Here is a 22078-nt window from a genome sequence, read left to right as displayed (position 1 = left end):
TCGGAATTGGTGTGTCATCGACGTGAATTCCTAGCGGTAGCCTGACCTCCTTCGTCCAGGTTGTGAACAGGGTCGCAGAGGATTTCGTAGGGGAGAGGGCTAGACACTTTGCAGTGAAGAAGCGCGAAAGTTCAGAGAGATATTCGTTTACTTTCGAACACAGGTAATCAATTCCATTCCCAGTCGCCATGATCGAGCAATCGTCGGCGTAAGAGACAATCGAGACTCCCTCTGGTGGTTGAGGGAGCTTTGAAATGTAAAAGTTAAACAGTAGNTTCACCATCGGAATTGGTGTGTCATCGACGTGAATTCCTAGCGGTAGCCTGACCTCCTTCGTCCAGGTTGTGAACAGGGTCGCAGAGGATTTCGTAGGGGAGAGGGCTAGACACTTTGCAGTGAAGAAGCGCGAAAGTTCAGAGAGATATTCGTTTACTTTCGAACACAGGTAATCAATTCCATTCCCAGTCGCCATGATCGAGCAATCGTCGGCGTAAGAGACAATCAGGGTGGGCAAAAACTCGGAGTTCGAGCGAGCGAGCGAGCAAACTCCTACTCAATGCCTCGCACACAACGAGGCGCTCACAGCTCGTACTCCTAGCAGCAATGAGGCGAGGCACGAGAAGTTTGGCTTGCTCGGCAAACGAGCGAGCGCTGCTTGTTAGATCGCGCTCCTATTAAACGAGCGAGGCTGTTGTGGTTGCCTCACTCGCAGTGCGAGGCGAGTAGCTGTCTGCATACTCGCTCTGCTAGGTAAGACGAGTGAGCGACGAGCGAGCGCTCCGAGTGTACTATACAACACATGCATTTTTGTGCTTAAAAATATGGGAATGTAGTAAACAAATTATGCAAGAAAGTATGTTAATAATTGTATGTACATATGTACAAAGAATAGAGGCCGGTTCACATACGTTGAATTTCAAAGCAGCCGTCCACATAGCCAAAATTTGGCAACGCTAAGGCCAACACAAAGCAGAAAGATCGCTGCATCGCTCGCCAGCTGTTGCAAATAAATAAATAAAATTATATGAAATGTTTTATCCTTTCAATGAAATGAGGGCAAGAAATATAATTTTTCATGCAATTATTGATATGGCATATTAATTTATCTCTCGTTAATATATTAATTTAGTGGCCAAAGTAGTCTCTGCCAAGCTTCATTGTAGAACGCATATTTTTAACGTGCGTTCTGTCAAACCAACGCCAACTACAAAGTCAACGCGAAAGTTCTATGTGGACCAGCCTTAATTATCAAATACTGTTTCACACTCCAAATAGTAGTTGGTATTTTCTACATACATACATATGTATGGGAACTAAACCAGGAATATTCATTTGAAAATGCTAATGTCCTACTCATATAAATATTATATTCTCATTTATACATATGTAACATAGTTACTTAGCCGAATTACTTAGTGATTACTTGTATGTAAGAATACAAAGACAAATTATTTATCAGAAGCATTGCCCCTTACACATTGAAAAAAGGTAATATAAGCTCTCAAAAAAGCAAAATCGCTACAGCGAAAAAAGTGTTTGAAAAACCGCATAAATTCAAATCCGCATAAAAAAGAACCGCATAAAAAGAGACCTAAGTGTATAAGTTGAAATTTTATAAGAAATTATTGAACATTAAAAAAATTATACCTACCTAGATATGTATGCACATTAGACTGCATCACTCCCCATACAAAAAAAAATCGATACTATTTTTCCATTGGTATTATAAAATCTATTATATTTTAAGACGTCCACCAAAATATTTCGAAAAAATATTAAGATTTAAGTGAGCTGGACCGATTTGAAAATACCTCCAAAATGGAGTTTTTTATGAATCAAAATAGTTTCTTAAAGATTTTTTTTGAAATAATCCCCTGAAATGACAAAACGGCTTAATCTTAAAAAATTTGCAGAAAAATATTTTAAAAGAATTAAAAAAAAATTTGAACGGAATCGTTATGATGAGATTTTTGATGCTGTTTTTTAACTTTTTTCAAAGATTGGTATAAGAAAAACTTGAATAACTGAGCCTCAACTCTTCTGATTTAGACTCATTCAAAGGATGAAAGAGAAAGGTAGGATGAACGAACGTCATTTAAGAGTCATTGAGATCCCATAAATCTAAATCAGAATAGTTTTGGCCCAGTTATTCAAGTTTTTCGTAAATCAATCTTTGAAAAAAGTAAAAAAAACAGCATCAAAAATCTCATTCGTACGATTCCGTTGAAAAGATTTTTAAATATTTGTATGCAGATTTTTTAAGCTTAATCTGTTTTGTCATCTGAGGGGACTTTTTTCAAAAAGTTCTTTACGAAACTATTTTTATTCATAAAAAACTCCATTTTTGGAGGTATTTTCAAATCGGTCCAGCTCACTTAAATTTTAATATTTTTCCTAAATATTTTGGTGAACGTCTCAAAATTTAATAACTTTTGTAATCCCGGCGGAAAAACCGCAACTTTTTTTGGTGATGCAGTCTAATGCACATATGTACATATGTGCCTACCTAGTAGACAAAACTGGTCAAAATAGCACGCATCTATTCTTCTGTGCATGAGAATATCATAAATAAATACATACATATTTGTATATATGTATGTATATACATATCTGCATGTGTGCGTACAATCCTTTACTCGAAATTCTTAGTTAATGCAATTTTTATCCCATACATTTTTGCTGACCAAACAACCCGTTTGCCTGCCTAATCTGCTTGCCTCATTTGCCTCGCTCGTTTGCTCGCCTCATTTGCCTCGCTCGTTTACTAGCCTCGCTCGTCTGCTGCTGCAAATGAGTGCCTCGCTCGCAACGACGCCCTCGCGAGGGCAGAGCTAATGAGGCCCTCGTTTGCTTACTCGCTCGCTGGCTGCTCAGCGCGTGCGCTCGTACTTAACGAGTGCTCGTTTGCAAACAGCCTCGCTTGTTGCTCGTGAGTTGCGCAAGCTCGGAGCAAACTAACGAGCGAGCAAGGGGCTAAAATGAGGCTAATCCGAACCCTGGAGACAATCGAGACTCCCTCTGGTGGTTGAGGGAGCTTTGAAATGTAAAAGTTAAACAGTAGTGGGGAAAGGACACCAACCTGTGGAACCCCCTGTTTTATTTTTCTAGCTAGTCTTTTGGATCGGTTCACCCACTTTTGCGAGGCCTGCCCGGCGACAAATCATAACAATCTCGTTGGCTCCGGCCAATAGTGGTGGCAGAGCGTTAAACTTGCGGTCGGCATATTCCGTAAAACCGTCCCTGGTGGTTTTCTAATATGGGTGTGGTATTTGAAGAGGATGAATCTCGTGGTTGCCCCATGATGACTAAATTCCACGGCCAATGCAGTTTTATCATCATTTCATCGATACTTTTGATTCATCCGAAACTGTACACTATTTACGCTACTTATTAACAGAAACTTGTAGGTTTTTTCTAACACCGAAGATATAAATGTATAATTTTTTATTTGCATAACATATATTTTAATCAAAAATAATTTTTATATATTTCTCAGACACATNCTTTCATCGATACTTTTGATTCATCCGAAACTGTACACTATTTACGCTACTTATTAACAGAAACTTGTAGGTTTTTTCTAACACCGAAGATATCTATATACACTTGTGCTCATATAATTAAGTTATCCAGTAGTAAAATTGCAATAATCGAAATAACATAGCAACTCTTGACATAACGGTTTATATTTTTTTCATAAAGTAACTGCGTAGTGTGTCAAAAAATACGGAGAGGAATAAGTTCTATTTTTCATCTCTATTTATGGTAAAAGTGCATTTGTTTCACCGAAAGTTAAAACGTAAGTGCTCACATAATTAAGTCATCTTACTTAATTGCCATAAATTTGCTAAAATATCAAACCTCCACTGATTTATTTTCGTATTTCGTGTTATATCCTTAGCAATCGATTTAAAAATTTCTAAAATGGGTAAGAACAGGAGCTCTAATCCTTCCGAAAGGAAGATCATATGGGAGTGCTTCCAAAAATGTAAGACAGTAGCGAAAGTAACACAGGTATTGGGCTTTTCCAGAGGAAAGGTTGTCAATGCTATTNTTTTTATATATTTCTCAGACACATTGCTGGAAGTGTGGCGATATCTTTTGCGAACGCTGTATCGATAAGAGTATTCCTTTGCCTGGCCAGGATAGTGGCAAGCCAGTACCAGTGTGTCGTGCTTGCTTTAGGGTCCTACAAAAAACTAGTCCGTGAATACTCAACTCAGTGAGTGACTGCAAGAACGAGCAGTGAAGAGACAAAAGAATTCCTTGAGTGCATACTTAGTCAAGACTGCTGTTGTGTTTAGCTTAGTATGGGAGTGTATGTGCGATGTTCTTTAAGCATCTCGTTTGTTATGTTCGTGGCGTGAAAGTGCAAGCTGATTTAGCAAAATTAAAATTCAGTTTAATGAAAAAACATGCTTACATACTAGGTAACCGTTATAATCACAAAAAGTTGATGTATTTACGAAAAATTAAAATTTATTGCATTTCTAGAGTATTTAAAAGCTATCTAAAAAAACTAAAAAATATATATGTAAGTACATATGGAGCCCTTACCGATAANGGCTTGCTTTAGGGTCCTACAAAAAACTAGTCCGTGAATACTCAACTCAGTGAGTGACTGCAAGAACGAGCAGTGAAGAGACAAAAAAGAATTCCTTGAGTGCATACTTAGTCAAGACTGCTGTTATGTTTAGCTTAGTATGGGAGTGTATGTGCGATGTTCTTTAAGCATCTCGTTTGTTATGTTCGTGGCGTGAAAGTGCAAGCTGATTTAGCAAAATTAAAATTCAGTTTAATGAAAAAACATGCTTACATACTAGGTAACCGTTATAATCACAAAAAGTTGATGTATTTACGAAAAATTAAAATTTATTGCATTTCTAGAGTATTTAAAAGCTATCTAAAAAAACTAAAAAATATATATGTAAGTACATATGGAGCCCTTACCGATAAAAAAACGACGGCAACATTTTTTTCAAAATTTTCTTTTTGATGCAGAAATATTCTAGAGCATCTAGGTACATTTCCGCATCAAAAATAAAATTTTGAAAAAAATGTCGCTTACGTTATTTTGGCGGTTAGGGCTCGATATATGAATTTATTAAATAAACGAATTGCAAAATAAAAATGCTCTGTTTGACGTTCATGTATACCAATGTACTATCGAAATGCCACTCGGTAAAGAGGCCGAAAAAACGCTCATTTTCCAATATAAAGTTTACTGTACCTAGACCTAAGAACCCAAGTGCTCTCCAACTCCAATATTAATACATAAATAATATACATATACAAATACATTAAAGCATATGTCACGAATATATAAGTTGTTGCCTTAGTTTATGATGTTGAGTTCTATGAAAAAATGTTTTTTTTTTCTGCAACTGTTTCTGCAGCTTAAGTTTTGCATGCTGGTACCTCAAAATTCTATTACCTTCAACTCTATAGAACTTTACTATAGTTGCTATTCATAGTATACATTTTAGTTTCAGTGGCGTGGCTAGCGACCCACAAGTTTAAAGCGTTTGGACTTTGTTATTTCTAAGTTTGTAATTTTAGTTATGAATTGGTGAATTTTTGTATGTCTTCCAAAACGATTTCAAATTTAAGCGTCAACTTTGTGATAGAAGGTGAATAAAGATGATAAGCATTAGATGTTCTTAACGGGTGAGAGATTTTATGAAACAACTTGCACTATCATCATAAAAGTCAGCTTAATCAAAATTGAATGAGAAACGAATTTTCACGCTTCTTAACGGGTTTCTTTTTAACCGACTTCCAAAAAGGAGGAGGTTATAAGTTCGTCGGAATATTTTTTTTTTATTTTTTTATTTTTTTTTTATGTATGTTACTGCATAACTTTGGACCACGTCAACCGATTTCGATAATTCTTTTTGCATCGGAAAGGTAGTGTCTCAGAGGTGGTCCCATACTAATCTGGATCAGTGGATCATGAGATATATATATATTTTTTTTTTCTTTTATATGTGAGTTGAAGTCGGTTTACTTTTTGCTAAAAATTACTTTTTACTTTTAAATGTCAATGCAAAAACGGTATGAATTTACCGCCGGTTAAGAACTCATCATCATTTGTGTAACCAAACAAATCTGCACAATTTTACTGCTTATCATGCAAATGGTAGTGGTACGTTTTACTGCACTGTCAGTTATCCGGAGCGTGTATTTTTAAATTGTGTTAGTATTAATCCGCATGGCACATAATTTTTAGTTTTTCAATTAACATTGTTAAAATTTCTTAAACTGCACAAGCTTCACATTCATTTCAAGAGTGCAATTCAATCTGTCGTTATTGACTGGCTATTAGACGAATAAATATGTATGTATGTAGATTTTAATCAAATTATTCAGTAGAATGAAATATTGGAAATTAAACATGAAAGAAATATATAATATAAATGCTAAAACGCCCATAATACAAACAGAATTATTTAGTATTTTTTTTCTCTTTAACAGAGTAAGTAATTTTATTACAAGTTAATTTTATGCAAATAATTAACACAGCGCTAGAAAGTGGTAATAAAATAAACCCATTGACCGCTTTGCAATTTTTTTTTTCAGCACATCCTGAATTCCTGCTGCTAATAGCCAATTTCAGTTGGTTTTATACGCAATATCACCGGCACACTAGTGCAGGGCAGTATGGAAACTTCAGTCACAACCGCTGTTACTAGCTCGGAAGGTGTAATATCATACATCAAATTCAATGGCGACATTTTCCCTTTCGACTGCCAATTTGCCAAACTACACTTTTCGCTGCGAATTAAATCATCCGGATTGCCCAATTCATTATAGACGATTGCATCGGTTTGTGAGCGTTCACTAAATTTGTGCGTTTCGCAACAAACCAACACAGGCACATTGAACGAGTGTGCCACAAGTGCAACTTGTGCTGTACCGGTACGTGCCATAACATAACCATTGGCAAGTAATGCATGTGCCCCTAGTAGTACCTTTGTCGCTTCGGGCATAACAAAACTTATAGCGTTGATGAGTACATAAGTGCATGGTATTTCTTTGACAGTTAAACGGCGCAACAGCTCTTGACCCTCACAGAAGGGACGTGAGTCTACTACGATTACACGAAAGTCGACACGCCTGCGTTGTGCTTCCTCAAAGATATACGTTATCAAGGATGAGCTGAAAATCGATAAAGGTTACACTTGCATATTCAATGCTATTCTAAGTAATCGTTCTAATTTACCAGCCAAATGTCAGTATAACATCCCCATTTGAGATTTTCTCTTGTACAGAGTAGCTGATGGCCTCGGCCGCTTTTCCGATCTGGTTTTCAATATAGGTGTCGATAAAGCGGCACAAATTCTCTTTTAACTATAACATATCAAAAACACGAGAGTAATACATATTTGTATAGTTATATGCATACATATGTGGAATTGTTAGCAACCTACATCTGTTTCCGGCTGATCAGTTGGCAACTGTGTCAGCACATGCTTAATATGCTTATATGCGTTGCTTACGGATACTGCAAGCGGACGGCATTTCTGCAAGTGTTCTACACTATTTGTTATTGTTGTCTCCAAGCCGCGTGTAAATTCTTTTTTTGGAGGTGTCTCGAAATCTCTAATAACCTAGAAATTTCTATATTAGATAAAATTTGTGGTGTTTGTCATCAAGCCTAAAAATTTACCATTTTCAATGCATTAAGAAAAGCAATGCATCTCGCATTTGAACCCACAATTGTGCGTTTGGCATACTGTTCTCCCAGGCGGGCGATACTAGGGTGTATGTGTGGATTGTTCAAAAATAAGCTCACATCTTGTCGTGCCTTCTCCAAATGATTGAAAAGACGCACTTTGCAATCGTTTAAGCGTAAAGACTTTGTCAAGGGACTACTGTTTTTTGTTGGCGAAGTACTAGCAGGAATAGTAGACGCCGCTTTTACTGGGGTGTTGGATGGTGACGCCTTGGGGATGTCCTTAGCATTGTTGGAAGTACCAGGCTTTTTTTGTGCAGTGACATTTTTTTGTGCTTTGGCCGCACGTTGAGCCTCTTGCAAAGCGCGCCTTTCGGCTTTGCTTAAAGTTGGCTTTTTCTAAAATATCGGTTAGTGAGTATATTTTAAAACATATAATGTAATCATATTAAAACCTTGTCTTCCTGTGCAGTTGTTGAATCTAATTTTGTGGTAATCTTAGTGGCTTCTAATTGTGCTGTAATTTCTGGCACGCCTGTGGCTTTAGCCTCCTTTAGGACCTGTTTTGCTTTTTTCTTCGCCTCACGTTCAGCTTTGATTTGCTCACGAGTTTTGTCAATACCAGCAGCGGGCGTATTAGTGACAGCGATATTCGAAAGGCTGTTGTCAGGTGGGGTTTTCTGGCCACCAACAGCAAGTGCAATTGACTTGCTTGCAACTGGCGCGATTAGAGTTGTTGCCTGTGGACCAGTACTTAATGGTTTTGCTTTTTTTGTCTGTTTAGCCAGCTTTTTCGCCTCGCGTTCTGCGATTATTTCTTCGCGCGTTTTTCCGGGTGCGGAATTTACTGAAGTGGGGTTGGAGGACATAGTTGTTTCTTCTACTAATTGCTTTTTAAATCCTGTAATATTTACTTGCGTGTGTTTGGTTTCTGATTTCTCTTTTAAAATACAATCGGAGGAACTTTGTTCAACTGCCACCTTAGTGTTATCTACATATGTATGTTAGATTTAGATTTTAATGAATTGAGTGGGTGTGGTATGAATATTACTATATTTACTAGTAGAAAAATTACTTGGCCCTATTACGTCAGGCTCGACTGCCTCAATGCCGTCACTTTGTGGCAACTCGAACGTAGCCTCGGATCCTAATGCCAGAGATTTATTGATTTTATTACGTTTGCGCTGACGCGGTCCCGCACGTTTTTTCTTTTGGCCGGCAATGCTTCCTTCAGACTTTGATTTTGTCTTTGATAGCTGCTCCTAAAAAAGCGACTCAAATAAAAATGTTTATAGAACATACTGATGTTGTAGTGGTATTTGAATGGGGGATGCATTGCATTAAATTTGCAATACATAAATCATATGAAAAAAGGAAATATAACCGAAACGAAGCGGTGCAAGAAACCCGGGAGTTATATATTTATTAGCGAGAATTGTATAAATGTACCTTATTCTCCTGAATACCAGACATTTTTTAATTCCACCCTGCGTCCAAGCAGTGCAAAAGATATAGAATGTATGTAAAGAATTCTTTAATTTCACATTTTCATTGAGAAATATATCATAGATTCCAATACAATTGATGCATGCATTTACAAAGCGACAAATAAGGATAGAAAAAATCAACCGCGGTGGCACCGTGACTTTGAAGTATACTCGGAATAATTACCTTGCACTTTTCTACAATGTATGGAAATAGTTATTTTAACATCAAATATCTTTATTTACCTATAAATTGTTAAATTTGCTCGCGACAGCAGCGGAAATTAATTTCGTTTGCAAATGTCAAATTAGAACTGCGAAACAGATGTTTAACGTTCTCTGCTTTCGAAGTAGGGATGTCGGAAAAACATCGATGCATCGAAAATATCGATGTTTTGCTTCGATGCATCGAAAATTTTCCATTCGATGTATAAATAGTCGATGCATCGATGCATCGATGTATCGATGTTTTTTGAAAACTGACATCTACGTTACATCGAACCATCATTCCAGTTATTCAATTGTTCAAAAAGAAGAAGTGACTTTGGCCAAAAAATTAAAATGGCTGCAAGAAGTTCCGTTAGAAACATAATTAGCTCAGTTGCAGTAATTTATTTAAAATTTTCTACAATTTTGCTAATAACATATTTTGTTGTGAAACATTATCTGAAAAATCCTATGCAAATCGATGCATCGATGTACGCCCTTCGATGCATCGAAAAATATCGATGTACATTTCGATGCATCGAATCAAAGAAAAACATCGATGTATTTTTGCCACTGACATCCCTATTTCGAAGTCGTTCAGGCTTTTCGCGCTTGACGTTTCTTGACTTTTGCAGTAAATGTTTGCAAATACTCTGTAAACACTATTCTTTAAATTTCTCTTTTTAAAGGTTACACCGATTTTTTATAAAGCGGTTAACGATTTAGTAGCAAATTATAAAAATTATTTTAGGCATGTTTTATTCAACCTATGATCCAACTACACAAGATCTGACAACATGAAACAAGAGAAAAGTTATTTTCTGGCTGACGTTTGTAATTTCGGCGCCACGTTATTTTCTGTGAAAAGTAAACAAAGAATATGAAGACGAAGCATAAAGAAAAAATGCAAGCAATGTTGTGCACATGTTCGTGCTAACCAATTTATTATTTTTGTGCGTGTTTTTGCATCCAATCACCGCGCACTTCATATTAATTACATTTGCGCAAAAAATCACTTAAAAATCACTGAAATAAACCACCGACAAAATACACATAAAGAAAGAAACAAAACAGAAATAGCAAACTTCAAAATTACAAACGTCACACACTTTTTTCTCAATTGTTATTACAAATGGCTGCTTCTCAACCGGCCAGATATGTTCCAATTGGTTCAGGTATTCAACCATCACAAGCAAATAGCTAAATTTTGGTTAAATAAAACGAAATTAGCTTATTTTCTATGTTAGCCTAATTTTGACAGTTGTTTGACTGCAAATAGTGTCAAAGCTTGTTTTCCTTCATTCAGCTATCTTCGAAAAACAACTGATAGCTGGCAATGCTGCACAAGTTTCCGCAAGGGTTGCAGCATGTGGATTTTTCGTTTTTCGTACCGTAGCTACGAATTACGAATTACGAAAAATCGGGTTCTAGAATAAGGGGGTTAGTCTCTTGGTTTTTTCAGTTTTCAAGCGAAATGGCGACTTACAGGCTTACCTAATATTCACGCACGCCGCCAATTTATTGTCAAAAATTTCTCATGCACATGCAACTTGTATGAGATCAACCGAAATTGAACGGGGTGCGTATGAAGCTAACTCAATTTCCAATTTATGTTCTGCGTGACATTTTGATTNTGTCAAAAATTTCTCATGCACATGCAACTTGTATGAGATCAACCGAAATTGAACGGGGTGCGTATGAAGCTAACTCAATTTCCAATTTATGTTCTGCCAAATTTATGTTGCGTACCAAAACGCAAGCCGCGAATATTAGGTTAGCCTGTTACAGTTACAATTGGGATATTATATTGGGATTTTTTTGCGATTTTAAATTCTCACTGGTACCGAAACTGCTGTACCGGATTCGGTTATGAACCAAAAAATACTACCTACATTGACACACAAACTGCATTATAATTTTAATTTTATTTTATTACCAACACTGGCAGCCATCTGTTCGCAGTTGTCAGTTGAATATGCAATTCGCCGCCTAGCGCCTTCCAACTTGCTAAATTCTGGAGTTTCGGATTTATTGTATATTTTGGCTAATTTTCTATCATATATCTGAAAACACATATTCTTTAAGTGAATAATAGTATCAATTCGGAAACCAGAACCCTTATATTCAAATGACGAGGTTTGTATGGCTGTGAAGCATTATTGAAATTTAACCTAAAAACGAATCATCTCAACATCTTTCCTTCTCATATATATACAGATCGAATATCGAATTGGGCGATGTAACGCCACACAATATCAAGCAATTGAAGAAGCTCAATACCGTTGTTTTCCCTGTATCGTACAACGAAAAGTTTTACATTGATGTCCTGGAAGCTGGTGAATTGGCAAAGCTGGTGTACTACAATGATATCGTAGTGGGCGCAGTGTGCTGTCGCATTGACACTTCGGAAAATCAAAGGCGTCTCTACATTATGACTTTAGGATGTTTATCTTCGTATCGACGCCTTGGAATTGGTACTGTAATGTTCCAACATATTCTCAACTATGCAGAAAAAGATGGCAACTTTGATAGCATCTTCCTGTAAGCGTTACCAATTTGATCAATTCGTAAGATACTAATAATTCATTAATTTCTGTTGGCAGGCACGTGCAAATAAATAATGAGGGTGCTATAGCGTTTTACAAGAAATTCGGTTTCGAAATTGTTGAGACCAAGGAACACTATTACAAACGCATTGAACCTGCGGACGCGTATGTTTTGCAAAAAACGCTACGGAACACAAATAGTCATGCCAGCGGTGGGAATAGTAATCATAACCACAATCCTGTACACACTAATGGGCATTTGGATAAAAAGGAAAAGAAAGCATAAACAATTAAAGGATGTACTATCTATGTTCGCCAATACTGTTTGTAATACGGTGTTCGCATGAGACGATTTTCCAGGCAATTTTAGATTAGTTGAATCAAAAGTTGGCTGCACCCCAACTTCATTGGAAGGCCGTTCACACCAGGCGATTGTTGCTTTCAACTAAAAGTTGCCTGTAAAATCGCCTCATGCGAACACCGTATAAGCAGTTTTAGTTATATTAAAATCAATACGAAAATAAAAATAAAACCAATATCTACATGATGTATGTATGCGTGTGTACGTTTAATGTTTAGTTTATATGCAGCTATGTGTCGCTGCAGGAGCATATGGGCCGCGCAAAAATTTTTGTAATCGTATTGATGGGGAGGGGCTGGCGAAGGGTGTAATCGTTNACACTGGTACCGAAACTGCTGTACCGGATTCGGTTATGAACCAAAAAATCCTACCTACATTGGCACACAAACTGCATTATAATTTTAATTTTATTTTATTACCAACACTGGCANTAGAATCGTACATTTATTCACAATTCTTGTAATAGCAACAATAGCAGTCTCGTAACAAGAGAAACACTTGATTTTGCATCACAATTCTAATCATGATTCTAATGTAGTTCTCTTGTATGATTTTCAAATCGGAAATCAGTTTAAAGAACTATGTTAGAATTCGATTAGAGAATGATTAGAATTCAAGGTTAGAATTTCGATCCGATATTTAACCTCTCCCCGATATCGAGAACTAAGTCCCTGGTAGTGCCTCATTCTAATCTGGTTTAGATCCGATCATTGGATCATGAAATATATATATANAGCCATCTGTTCGCAGTTGTCAGTTGAATATGCAATTCGCCGCCTAGCGCCTTCCAACTTGCTAAATTCTGGAGTTTCGGATTTATTGTATATTTTGGCTAATTTTCTATCATATATCTGAAAACACATATTCTTTAAGTGAATAATAGTATCAATTCGGAAACCAGAACCCTTATATTCAAATGACGAGGTTTGTATGGCTGTGAAGCATTATTGAAATTTAACCTAAAAACGAATCATCTCAACATCTTTCCTTCTCATATATATACAGATCGAATATCGAATTGGGCGATGTAACGCCACACAATATCAAGCAATTGAAGAAGCTCAATACCGTTGTTTTCCCTGTATCGTACAACGAAAAGTTTTACATTGATGTCCTGGAAGCTGGTGAATTGGCAAAGCTGGTGTACTACAATGATATCGTAGTGGGCGCAGTGTGCTGTCGCATTGACACTTCGGAAAATCAAAGGCGTCTCTACATTATGACTTTAGGATGTTTATCTTCGTATCGACGCCTTGGAATTGGTACTGTAATGTTCCAACATATTCTCAACTATGCAGAAAAAGATGGCAACTTTGATAGCATCTTCCTGTAAGCGTTACCAATTTGATCAATTCGTAAGATACTAATAATTCATTAATTTCTGTTGGCAGGCACGTGCAAATAAATAATGAGGGTGCTATAGCGTTTTACAAGAAATTTGGTTTCGAAATTGTTGAGACCAAGGAACACTATTACAAACGCATTGAACCTGCGGACGCGTATGTTTTGCAAAAAACGCTACGGAACACAAATAGTCATGCCAGCGGTGGGAATAGTAATCATAACCACAATCCTGTACACACTAATGGGCATTTGGATAAAAAGGAAAAGAAAGCATAAACAATTAAAGGATGTACTATCTATGTTCGTCAATACTGTTTGTAATACGGTGTTCGCATGAGACGATTTTCCAGGCAATTTTAGATTAGTTGAATCAAAAGTTGGCTGCACCCCAACTTCCTTGGAAGGCCGTTCACACCAGGCGATTGTTGCTTTCAACTAAAAGTTGCCTGTAAAATCGCCTCATGCGAACACCGTATAAGCAGTTTTAGTTATATTAAAATCAATACGAAAATAAAAATAAAACCAATATCTACATGATGTATGTATGCGTGTGTACGTTTAATGTTTAGTTTATATGCAGCTATGTGTCGCTGCAGGAGCATATGGGCCGCGCAAAAATTTTTGTAATCGTATTGTTGGGGAGGGGCTGGCGAAGGGTGTAATCGTTACTAATATCGTCACATGTAAAGCAAAAGTCCCAAATAACGATATTGTGAATTTTTAATTTCTAATTGGAAACTGAAAGGAGCTTCCAACTAGAATCGTACATTTATTCACAATTCTTGTAATAGCAACAATAGCAGTCTCGTAACAAGAGAAACACTTGATTTTGCATCACAATTCTAATCATGATTCTAATGTAGTTCTCTTGTATGATTTTCAAATCGGAAATCAGTTTAAAGAACTATGTTAGAATTCGATTAGAGAATGATTAGAATTCAACGTTAGAATTTCGATCCGATATTTAACCTCTCCCCGATATCGAGAACTAAGTCCCTGGTAGTGCCTCATTCTAATCTGGTTTAGATCCGATCATTGGATCATGAAATATATATATATATATTTTTTTTATAGGAGAATTTAAGTCGGTTTTGTTCTTTGCTTAAAAATTACTTGTTTAAGAATGCATTGATTCTCAACGGTTTCTCTAATCATCTTCTAGCCTTCTACATTCGAGTTCAAATCTTTCAGCCTCATTGCGTAAGTCGTAAATTAGGCTAAATTGTAAGACTCGACAANCTTTAAGTGAATAATAGTATCAATTCGGAAACCAGAACCCTTATATTCAAATGACGAGGTTTGTATGGCTGTGAAGCATTATTGAAATTTAACCTAAAAACGAATCATCTCAACATCTTTCCTTCTCATATATATACAGATCGAATATCGAATTGGGCGATGTAACGCCACACAATATCAAGCAATTGAAGAAGCTCAATACCGTTGTTTTCCCTGTATCGTACAACGAAAAGTTTTACATTGATGTCCTGGAAGCTGGTGAATTGGCAAAGCTGGTGTACTACAATGATATCGTAGTGGGCGCAGTGTGCTGTCGCATTGACACTTCGGAAAATCAAAGGCGTCTCTACATTATGACTTTAGGATGTTTATCTTCGTATCGACGCCTTGGAATTGGTACTGTAATGTTCCAACATATTCTCAACTATGCAGAAAAAGATGGCAACTTTGATAGCATCTTCCTGTAAGCGTTACCAATTTGATCAATTCGTAAGATACTAATAATTCATTAATTTCTGTTGGCAGGCACGTGCAAATAAATAATGAGGGTGCTATAGCGTTTTACAAGAAATTTGGTTTCGAAATTGTTGAGACCAAGGAACACTATTACAAACGCATTGAACCTGCGGACGCGTATGTTTTGCAAAAAACGCTACGGAACACAAATAGTCATGCCAGCGGTGGGAATAGTAATCATAACCACAATCCTGTACACACTAATGGGCATTTGGATAAAAAGGAAAAGAAAGCATAAACAATTAAAGGATGTACTATCTATGTTCGCCAATACTGTTTGTAATACGGTGTTCGCATGAGACGATTTTCCAGGCAATTTTAGATTAGTTGAATCAAAAGTTGGCTGCACCCCAACTTCATTGGAAGGCCGTTCACACCAGGCGATTGTTGCTTTCAACTAAAAGTTGCCTGTAAAATCGCCTCATGCGAACACCGTATAAGCAGTTTTAGTTATATTAAAATCAATACGAAAATAAAAATAAAACCAATATCTACATGATGTATGTATGCGTGTGTACGTTTAATGTTTAGTTTATATGCAGCTATGTGTCGCTGCAGGAGCATATGGGCCGCGCAAAAATTTTTGTAATCGTATTGTTGGGGAGGGGCTGGCGAAGGGTGTAATCGTTACTAATATCGTCACATGTAAAGCAAAAGTCCCAAATAACGATATTGTGAATTTTTAATTTCTAATTGGAAACTGAAAGGAGCTTCCAACTAGAATCGTACATTTATTCACAATTCTTGTAATAGCAACAATAGCAGTCTCGTAACAAGAGAAACACTTGATTTTGCATCACAATTCTAATCATGATTCTAATGTAGTTCTCTTGTATGATTTTCAAATCGGAAATCAGTTTAAAGAACTATGTTAGAATTCGATTAGAGAATGATTAGAATTCAACGTTAGAATTTCGATCCGATATTTAACCTCTCCCCGATATCGAGAACTAAGTCCCTGGTAGTGCCTCATTCTAATCTGGTTTAGATCCGATCATTGGATCATGAAATATATATATATATATTTTTTTTATAGGAGAATTTAAGTCGGTTTTGTTCTTTGCTTAAAAATTACTTGTTTAAGAATGCATTGATTCTCGACGGTTTCTCTAATCATCTTCTAGCCTTCTACATTCGAGTTCAAATATTTCAGCCTCATTGCGTAAGTCGTAAATTAGGCTAAATTGTAAGACTCGACAACATTGGCATTGTTTACTGTCGTGCTGAAAAAAGTAAACGACGAAATTTGTCGAAAACTATACAGTGCTGCCAAGTTTGTTCCGTTTTAATACACTAGTCGAGTGGAAATTTTAGGCAATGACGTGAAATTTTCCATACGATTCGACTCTCGAAAAACGACTTGCATTCGACACGACTCTCGCAATGAGGGTGTTTTTCTAATCGTTGTCTAGCCTAAATGTTTGCTGGGTTAAGAGGTATACCATTCGTGAATGCCATCATTCTGTGATACCTATTTACGGTAAATACCTCTGATATCTTTGATCTAATTGAATTATAATTAAATACATTCATTCATATCTATAACTTCACATGACACACACAATTCAAACCAAACTATTTTTTCCCTTGAGTATCTCTATACAAATAGTTTGGTTGTCTCAACTGAATTGGTATACATCTAAAACATGAAAATACGTACAAACAAAAAAATGTCTAAATCAAGAAACATCCAAAATATTTCTCTTTGTTTTAAATGGATTTATATTATTTTATACTATGCCGGTTGTCTATGTTTTCAACCTGCCCGGAGCGCTCTTCAATTAACGAGATTCAACATTGCCTACACACATTTCATACGGATAGTTATATTATTGGGTTTTATATGGAGTGTGACAATGAAGATTTCAAGCAATGAATGTTCCAAAGCCATGTTTGGCCATCTATCTCCAGTTCGAAAATTTGTACTCATCATGGAGTGTTTCATCAGCGCCATTGCCTTCACAGTATCCAGTGCAACGATGGAAAGGAAGAAATATAAGCATCTGCAGCTAACGAAAAGTTTCCAAGACCTGGATAACCGAATGGAGAACGATTTTCCTAACATTAACTGGAACTACTACAAGACAGAGCGAAAGTTTACAACGTTTACAATTTGTGTTATCGTTTACTTCTATATGATTGCATTTATTTATGTATACAAATTATCAAACTGCAATTGTGACTATGCGACAACATTTGTGCTTGCTTTTAGCCATGCGACCTGTACAGCGGCTCCAAGTTGTATAATTTTTTTGAATATAGGAATGATGGACTTACAACGCATCCGTTATCGCCTTATACAACGCCTACTGAAACAACAGGACACGTCTGGAGGTGATGTTAGAAGACAGGCTGAATTTCAATTTCGACTTGCGCGCCTAATTGACTATTGCAAAAGCTATATTCAGCTAATTCTACAAATTAACGATGTGTTTGGCGTTGTAGGTGGTATCGATTTGTTTCATGATTTCGTTGTTTTAACAAATCTTACGTTTCTAATGTGCCAAAAAGCAACGGAACCAAATACACGCTTGAAAGAATATGTAGTTATATTTCTTTTTATGCTGCCGCGAATTTATAAGGTAACAATCTATGCAGTATATGGATACGTGACAAATAAAGAAGTGAGTAATTTTGGTGAGCCATAATGTTAGCATTAAAAGTAACTAGCTAATTTTTTGATTGCAGCAAACAAACTGCATTCATGAAGTTAAAATGTGCGAAATTTATTTTAGACGATCCAAGGCAATTAAAAATAATTTAGAGACATTCATTCATTGGCAAATGCAAAATACTTACTCACTATTGGTTGGAAAGGCGACGTATTGCAATCTTACAATATTGTATTTGGTATGTTATCGTCGTGTTAACAAATGTACTAGCCCTATACTAAATATTATTTGGCTTACGTTTATATCTGTGGAAAAGGTTTATTGGAGTTTTGAATTGAAAATAAAAAAATTGGAACCTCAGCGTATGAAAGACAAAATAGNAAAAAATATTCAGGGTATTCATCTAAATGCGTAGATGCTTCGAAAATGTGTAAACCTCGTAAATAACCCAGTTTTCCATACAAAATTAAGTAAGTTTACGAGGTTTATACAGTTACGAGGCATATACGCATTTAGATGAGTACCCTGATTGTTTTTATATCAACTATTGTTGTAGAATTTTAAAGATATTATTCAAACTCTTATACTTTTTCTCAACAGATCGTTAAAAGTATTCTCAGCAGCGTTCTTATTTTAATACAGTTGCAGTTGCAGCAGAATAGCATTACCAATCGTATGAAGAATCACGGCATGATAAAAGATGTTGAGTTCATTTATGGCAAATCGTAGATAAATTATTAGTAATTTCAAGCAGCATACATAAACGAATATATATTTCATATTACGATAAAGCAAATTGCATTGTAAGATTATGTTATTTTACTAAACGCTACGCCATAAAGTATTAATTTAAAGCAAACGAAAACCTAATATTATCAAATAATAAAATATTAATAGTAAATACTACTTTACGTAGGTTTATTAAAGTGTCGATAAATTCCAAAATCGTCCACATTGTATACATCTGTATTTAGCTGTACACCTGAAAATATTTTTCATTAAAAATGATAATGTCATTTTAAAAAAATATTACCGAAAAGACATGCAACTTCTTCATAAGATATTTCGTCGTTCTGCCGCATGCTGCGTATTTGATCCAATATTTCNCGCCTGTAGAATGATTATTTTAAAAACCATAGATATGAACATATGTAAAAAATATTCAGGGTATTCATCTAAATGCGTAGATGCTTCGAAAATGTGTAAACCTCGTAAATAACCCAGTTTTCCATACAAAATTAAGTAAGTTTACGAGGTTTATACAGTTACGAGGCATATACGCATTTAGATGAGTACCCTGATTGTTTTTATACCAAATATTGTTGTAGAATTTTAAGGATATTATTCAAACTCTTATACTTTTTCTCAACAGATCGTTAAAAGTATTCTCAGCAGCGTTCTTATTTTAATACAGTTGCAGTTGCAGCANAATGATTATTTTAAAACCCATAGATATGAACATATGTAAAAAATATTCAGGGTATTCATCTAAATGCGTAGATGCTTCGAAAATGTGTAAACCTCGTAAATAACCCAGTTTTCCATACAAAATTAAGTAAGTTTACGAGGTTTATACAGTTACGAGGCATATACGCATTTAGATGAGTACCCTGATTGTTTTTATACCAAATATTGTTGTAGAATTTTAAGGATATTATTCAAACTCTTATACTTTTTCTCAACAGATCGTTAAAAGTATTCTCAGCAGCGTTCTTATTTTAATACAGTTGCAGTTGCAGCAGAATAGCATTACCAATCGTATGAAGAATCACGGCATGATAAAAGATGTTGAGTTCATTTATGGCAAATCGTAGATAAATTATTAGTAATTTCAAGCAGCATACATAAACGAATATATATTTCATATTACGATAAAGCAAATTGCATTGTAAGATTATGTTATTTTACTAAACGCTACGCCATAAAGTATTAAAGCAAACGAAAACCTAATATTATCAAATAATAAAATATTAATAGTAAATACTACTTTACGTAGGTTTATTAAAGTGTCGATAAATTCCAAAATCGTCCACATTGTATACATCTGTATTTAGCTGTACACCTGAAAATATTTTTCATTAAAAATGATAATGTCATTTTAAAAAAATATTACCGAAAAGACATGCAACTTCTTCATAAGATATTTCGTCGTTCTGCCGCATGCTGCGTATTTGATCCAATATTTCACGCAAGCGATTACGAGTAAACATTTTGGCGGCATGAGTTTTTATAAGTAACAACAGATCTTCCTTAGTATTCCAATAAAATGGATATCGGTTCTTGTCGAAATACTCTATTATGCGTCGAATAATCTAAATATAAGGTTAGATAATCAAAATACATGCAATTTATCATGTTTTGAGATGATGGACAACAATCAATCAAAGTATTTTTAACCTTTAAAATATTACGGATGTTATGAGACCTTATCAATTACCTAACTATACAAATGATAGAAATCCGTTTTATATAAAGTTTGTTTTAGTCTAATCAGAGCGAAAAATATGTACATACATAGATTTGAAATACTTACAGCAATAATAATATCAATCTCTGTTTCCTTAGATTGCTGAGGTCTTTTTTGTATCTTTGTATAAATTATTTCATAGCAAATAGATTCCACATGAGTTTTCCTCAACGTGTACAACTTGTTGTGCTCTATTAATGAGTATAATAATCGCATTGCCATCAAATGTTTCGGAGATGCTGCTAATTGAGATTCACTCATTGGTGCGCACAGTGAAAAGTATTCCAAATAACGTACATCTGCTGACGCTAACCAAACTAGCTTTAAATTATGCATCGGGTATGGCGTCAAATCGTTGGGTTTGTCGGGGGCACAAAATTTTAATAAAACTCGAAAACGAATTTTTATGGTTATTCCTTCAGTGGAAGCACTAAGCAAAATATAGTTACTTTGCCATTCATTATTACAATCTAAGTTTACTCTGTAATCTAAGTTTCTCGTTTCCTCGATCAATTCCAATTCGTAAATATCGCCCATATGTCCACGTACAAAATAGCCACACAAATCTAAGCCCTGCGCTATTAATCCTTTCACAATATTGGTTACAATACCGCCAGCAACGTACTCGCCGCTGCTGAAGAATGGCAAATCCTGCGTGCCAAATACGCTGCAGCGTCCGCGTTGCGCAATCTTGATAAATGATGGATACTTCGTACGTATTACACCAAGAGGCATGAACTTCGAAAAATCCAATATTATTGAACAATCGAAAGCGCTAGCTGAAAATTGCAATTAAGTGCAAGATTTAAATGTAGGATGTAGTTAACTACTTACCTTTATACCTTAAGCTCACGAGCAAGGGACCAATTATTGGATCATTTCGTAATATTTCCATTAGATAAACGCGTATTAATTCAAAATCTTTTACCAAAAAACTGCTGGATTTCTCCGCTGAAATCGCATTTGCAATGTTTTGAAAATGGCTGTCGAAGGCCGACCTTTGTGTGCTATACGACATTGTTTACAAAGTTTAATTTGTGTTCAATCGGTATCTTATATATTTTGTTGTCTTTTCAATAAAAAACTAAAAAGTTCTCTTTTAGAACGAAAAATTACGCATTTCCAAAACTTGAGTCAATTTGAAATGACAGCCAAGAGAAACGGTAAAATTTCGCAAAAATAGTAGTGTTGCCAAGTAATGTTTTTGAACTTTTTGTGACTCTCTCCTACTGAATAGCTAAATCATCTCAAGTCACAAAAATAGTCACTAATTGCTAATCTCAAATTTAGTGTCTTGAGATGAGACTGAATTACTGAATCCCAGGGTAAATGTAGAATACCTATAACTGCCATACTGGTGTTTTTGATGTTCAAAGTAGAGAAATATAGATATTCTACACTTGTTCCAAAACATTAATTAATTGGAAAAGTTGTGAGCAACCGCTGCTAAAAAAATCAGTGATCGTAATGTGTCTTCTGAACTGCGTGATACATTAGCCCTCAACTTCAAAACACACAACATATTTAGGCCGATTCTGAGCACAAACTCCCCGGGAGTTTACTCTCTTCTCCCTTTCCTCCTATTTTTTATATTAAATGGCAGAGTTGAGCTCTCAAAAAAGTGTCG

The 22078-nt window shown here is 35.7% G+C and overlaps 7 protein-coding genes across 12 annotated transcripts in view; 5 read left to right on the top strand and 2 right to left on the bottom strand.

Annotated features, from left to right (window-relative positions):
- Nucleotides 1–4535, top strand: part of Mtmr6 (Myotubularin related protein 6) — a 30791-nt gene extending 26256 nt beyond the window's left edge. The window contains 1 exon segment of the mRNA XM_017616253.1: nucleotides 4073–4535. Within this exon segment, the coding sequence (XP_017471742.1) occupies nucleotides 4073–4210 (138 nt within the window). The 3' untranslated portion in view covers nucleotides 4211–4535.
- A 2041-nt stretch (nucleotides 4536–6576) lies between these two features.
- On the bottom strand, nucleotides 6577–9476 carry eIF2Bdelta (eukaryotic translation initiation factor 2B subunit delta). 6 transcript variants are annotated; one of them, XM_017616247.1, is made up of 8 exons: nucleotides 9347–9476; nucleotides 9125–9207; nucleotides 8727–8937; nucleotides 8131–8666; nucleotides 7670–8074; nucleotides 7431–7610; nucleotides 7223–7350; nucleotides 6577–7158 (listed from the first exon to the last, which is right to left on the bottom strand). In XM_017616247.1, the coding sequence occupies exons 2-8, from the start codon at nucleotides 9146–9148 to the stop codon at nucleotides 6600–6602; spliced, it is 2043 nt and encodes a 680-aa protein (XP_017471736.1). In that variant the 5' UTR covers nucleotides 9149–9207; nucleotides 9347–9476; the 3' UTR covers nucleotides 6577–6599. The 6 variants fall into 6 exon arrangements, with proteins under 6 accessions (XP_017471736.1, XP_017471735.1, XP_017471739.1 ...); XM_017616246.1 differs by having other exon boundaries at nucleotides 9125–9162; XM_017616250.1 differs by having other exon boundaries at nucleotides 8736–8937; nucleotides 9125–9162.
- Nucleotides 9477–11299: 1823 nt separating this feature from the next.
- On the top strand, nucleotides 11300–12439 carry LOC108363049 (probable N-acetyltransferase san). Its single transcript, XM_017616265.1, has 3 exons — nucleotides 11300–11502; nucleotides 11584–11907; nucleotides 11970–12439. Exons 1-3 carry the CDS (start codon nucleotides 11495–11497, stop codon nucleotides 12196–12198), a joined length of 561 nt encoding a protein of 186 aa, XP_017471754.1. The 5' UTR covers nucleotides 11300–11494; the 3' UTR covers nucleotides 12199–12439.
- A 569-nt stretch (nucleotides 12440–13008) lies between these two features.
- Nucleotides 13009–14050, top strand: LOC108363048 (probable N-acetyltransferase san). The gene is made up of 3 exons (XM_017616264.1): nucleotides 13009–13197; nucleotides 13279–13602; nucleotides 13665–14050. The coding sequence occupies exons 1-3, from the start codon at nucleotides 13190–13192 to the stop codon at nucleotides 13891–13893; spliced, it is 561 nt and encodes a 186-aa protein (XP_017471753.1). The 5' UTR covers nucleotides 13009–13189; the 3' UTR covers nucleotides 13894–14050.
- An 806-nt stretch (nucleotides 14051–14856) lies between these two features.
- Nucleotides 14857–15868, top strand: LOC108363047 (probable N-acetyltransferase san). Its single transcript, XM_017616263.1, has 3 exons — nucleotides 14857–14914; nucleotides 14996–15319; nucleotides 15382–15868. Exons 1-3 carry the CDS (start codon nucleotides 14907–14909, stop codon nucleotides 15608–15610), a joined length of 561 nt encoding a protein of 186 aa, XP_017471752.1. The 5' UTR covers nucleotides 14857–14906; the 3' UTR covers nucleotides 15611–15868.
- A 1174-nt stretch (nucleotides 15869–17042) lies between these two features.
- Nucleotides 17043–18713, top strand: Gr47b (Gustatory receptor 47b). The gene is made up of 3 exons (XM_017616257.1): nucleotides 17043–17996; nucleotides 18061–18222; nucleotides 18585–18713. The coding sequence occupies exons 1-3, from the start codon at nucleotides 17043–17045 to the stop codon at nucleotides 18711–18713; spliced, it is 1245 nt and encodes a 414-aa protein (XP_017471746.1).
- Nucleotides 18714–19972: 1259 nt separating this feature from the next.
- LOC108363040 (uncharacterized) lies at nucleotides 19973–21469 on the bottom strand. Its single transcript, XM_017616256.1, has 4 exons — nucleotides 21286–21469; nucleotides 20518–21230; nucleotides 20098–20296; nucleotides 19973–20046 (listed from the first exon to the last, which is right to left on the bottom strand). The coding sequence occupies exons 1-4, from the start codon at nucleotides 21467–21469 to the stop codon at nucleotides 19973–19975; spliced, it is 1170 nt and encodes a 389-aa protein (XP_017471745.1).
- Between the last annotated feature and the right edge of the window lie 609 nt (nucleotides 21470–22078).

The sequence above is a fragment of the Rhagoletis zephyria genome, unplaced genomic scaffold (assembly GCF_001687245.7).
Source record: "Rhagoletis zephyria isolate East Lansing unplaced genomic scaffold, Rhagoletis_zephyria_1.1 Rzeph_scaffold_01172, whole genome shotgun sequence".
NCBI classification, from domain to species: Eukaryota; Metazoa; Arthropoda; class Insecta; order Diptera; family Tephritidae; genus Rhagoletis; species Rhagoletis zephyria.
Note: the sequence above shows the minus strand (reverse complement) of the source record. Positions and strands in the feature narration are given on the sequence as shown.

Coding starts and splice junctions, on each gene's coding strand:
- eIF2Bdelta (XM_017616247.1), bottom strand. CDS start 9,148: ATGTCTGGTATTCAGGAGAATAAG. Junction 8,938..9,124: donor CTGGTATTCAGGAGAATAAG/GTACATTTATAC, acceptor TCGCTTTTTTAG/GAGCAGCTATCAAAGACAAA. Junction 8,667..8,726: donor TTTTTCTACTAGTAAATATA/GTAATATTCATA, acceptor ATACATATGTAG/ATAACACTAAGGTGGCAGTT.
- LOC108363049 (XM_017616265.1), top strand. Junction 11,908..11,969: donor AACTTTGATAGCATCTTCCT/GTAAGCGTTACC, acceptor TTCTGTTGGCAG/GCACGTGCAAATAAATAATG.
- LOC108363048 (XM_017616264.1), top strand. Junction 13,603..13,664: donor AACTTTGATAGCATCTTCCT/GTAAGCGTTACC, acceptor TTCTGTTGGCAG/GCACGTGCAAATAAATAATG.
- LOC108363047 (XM_017616263.1), top strand. Junction 15,320..15,381: donor AACTTTGATAGCATCTTCCT/GTAAGCGTTACC, acceptor TTCTGTTGGCAG/GCACGTGCAAATAAATAATG.
- Gr47b (XM_017616257.1), top strand. CDS start 17,043: ATGTCTAAATCAAGAAACATCCAAAATATTTCTCTTTGTTTTAAATGG. Junction 17,997..18,060: donor GATACGTGACAAATAAAGAA/GTGAGTAATTTT, acceptor TTTTGATTGCAG/CAAACAAACTGCATTCATGA. Junction 18,223..18,584: donor ATCTTACAATATTGTATTTG/GTATGTTATCGT, acceptor TTTTCTCAACAG/ATCGTTAAAAGTATTCTCAG.
- LOC108363040 (XM_017616256.1), bottom strand. CDS start 21,469: ATGTCGTATAGCACACAAAGGTCGGCCTTCGACAGCCATTTTCAAAAC. Junction 20,297..20,517: donor AGATTGATATTATTATTGCT/GTAAGTATTTCA, acceptor CCTTATATTTAG/ATTATTCGACGCATAATAGA. Junction 20,047..20,097: donor AGAAGTTGCATGTCTTTTCG/GTAATATTTTTT, acceptor AAATATTTTCAG/GTGTACAGCTAAATACAGAT.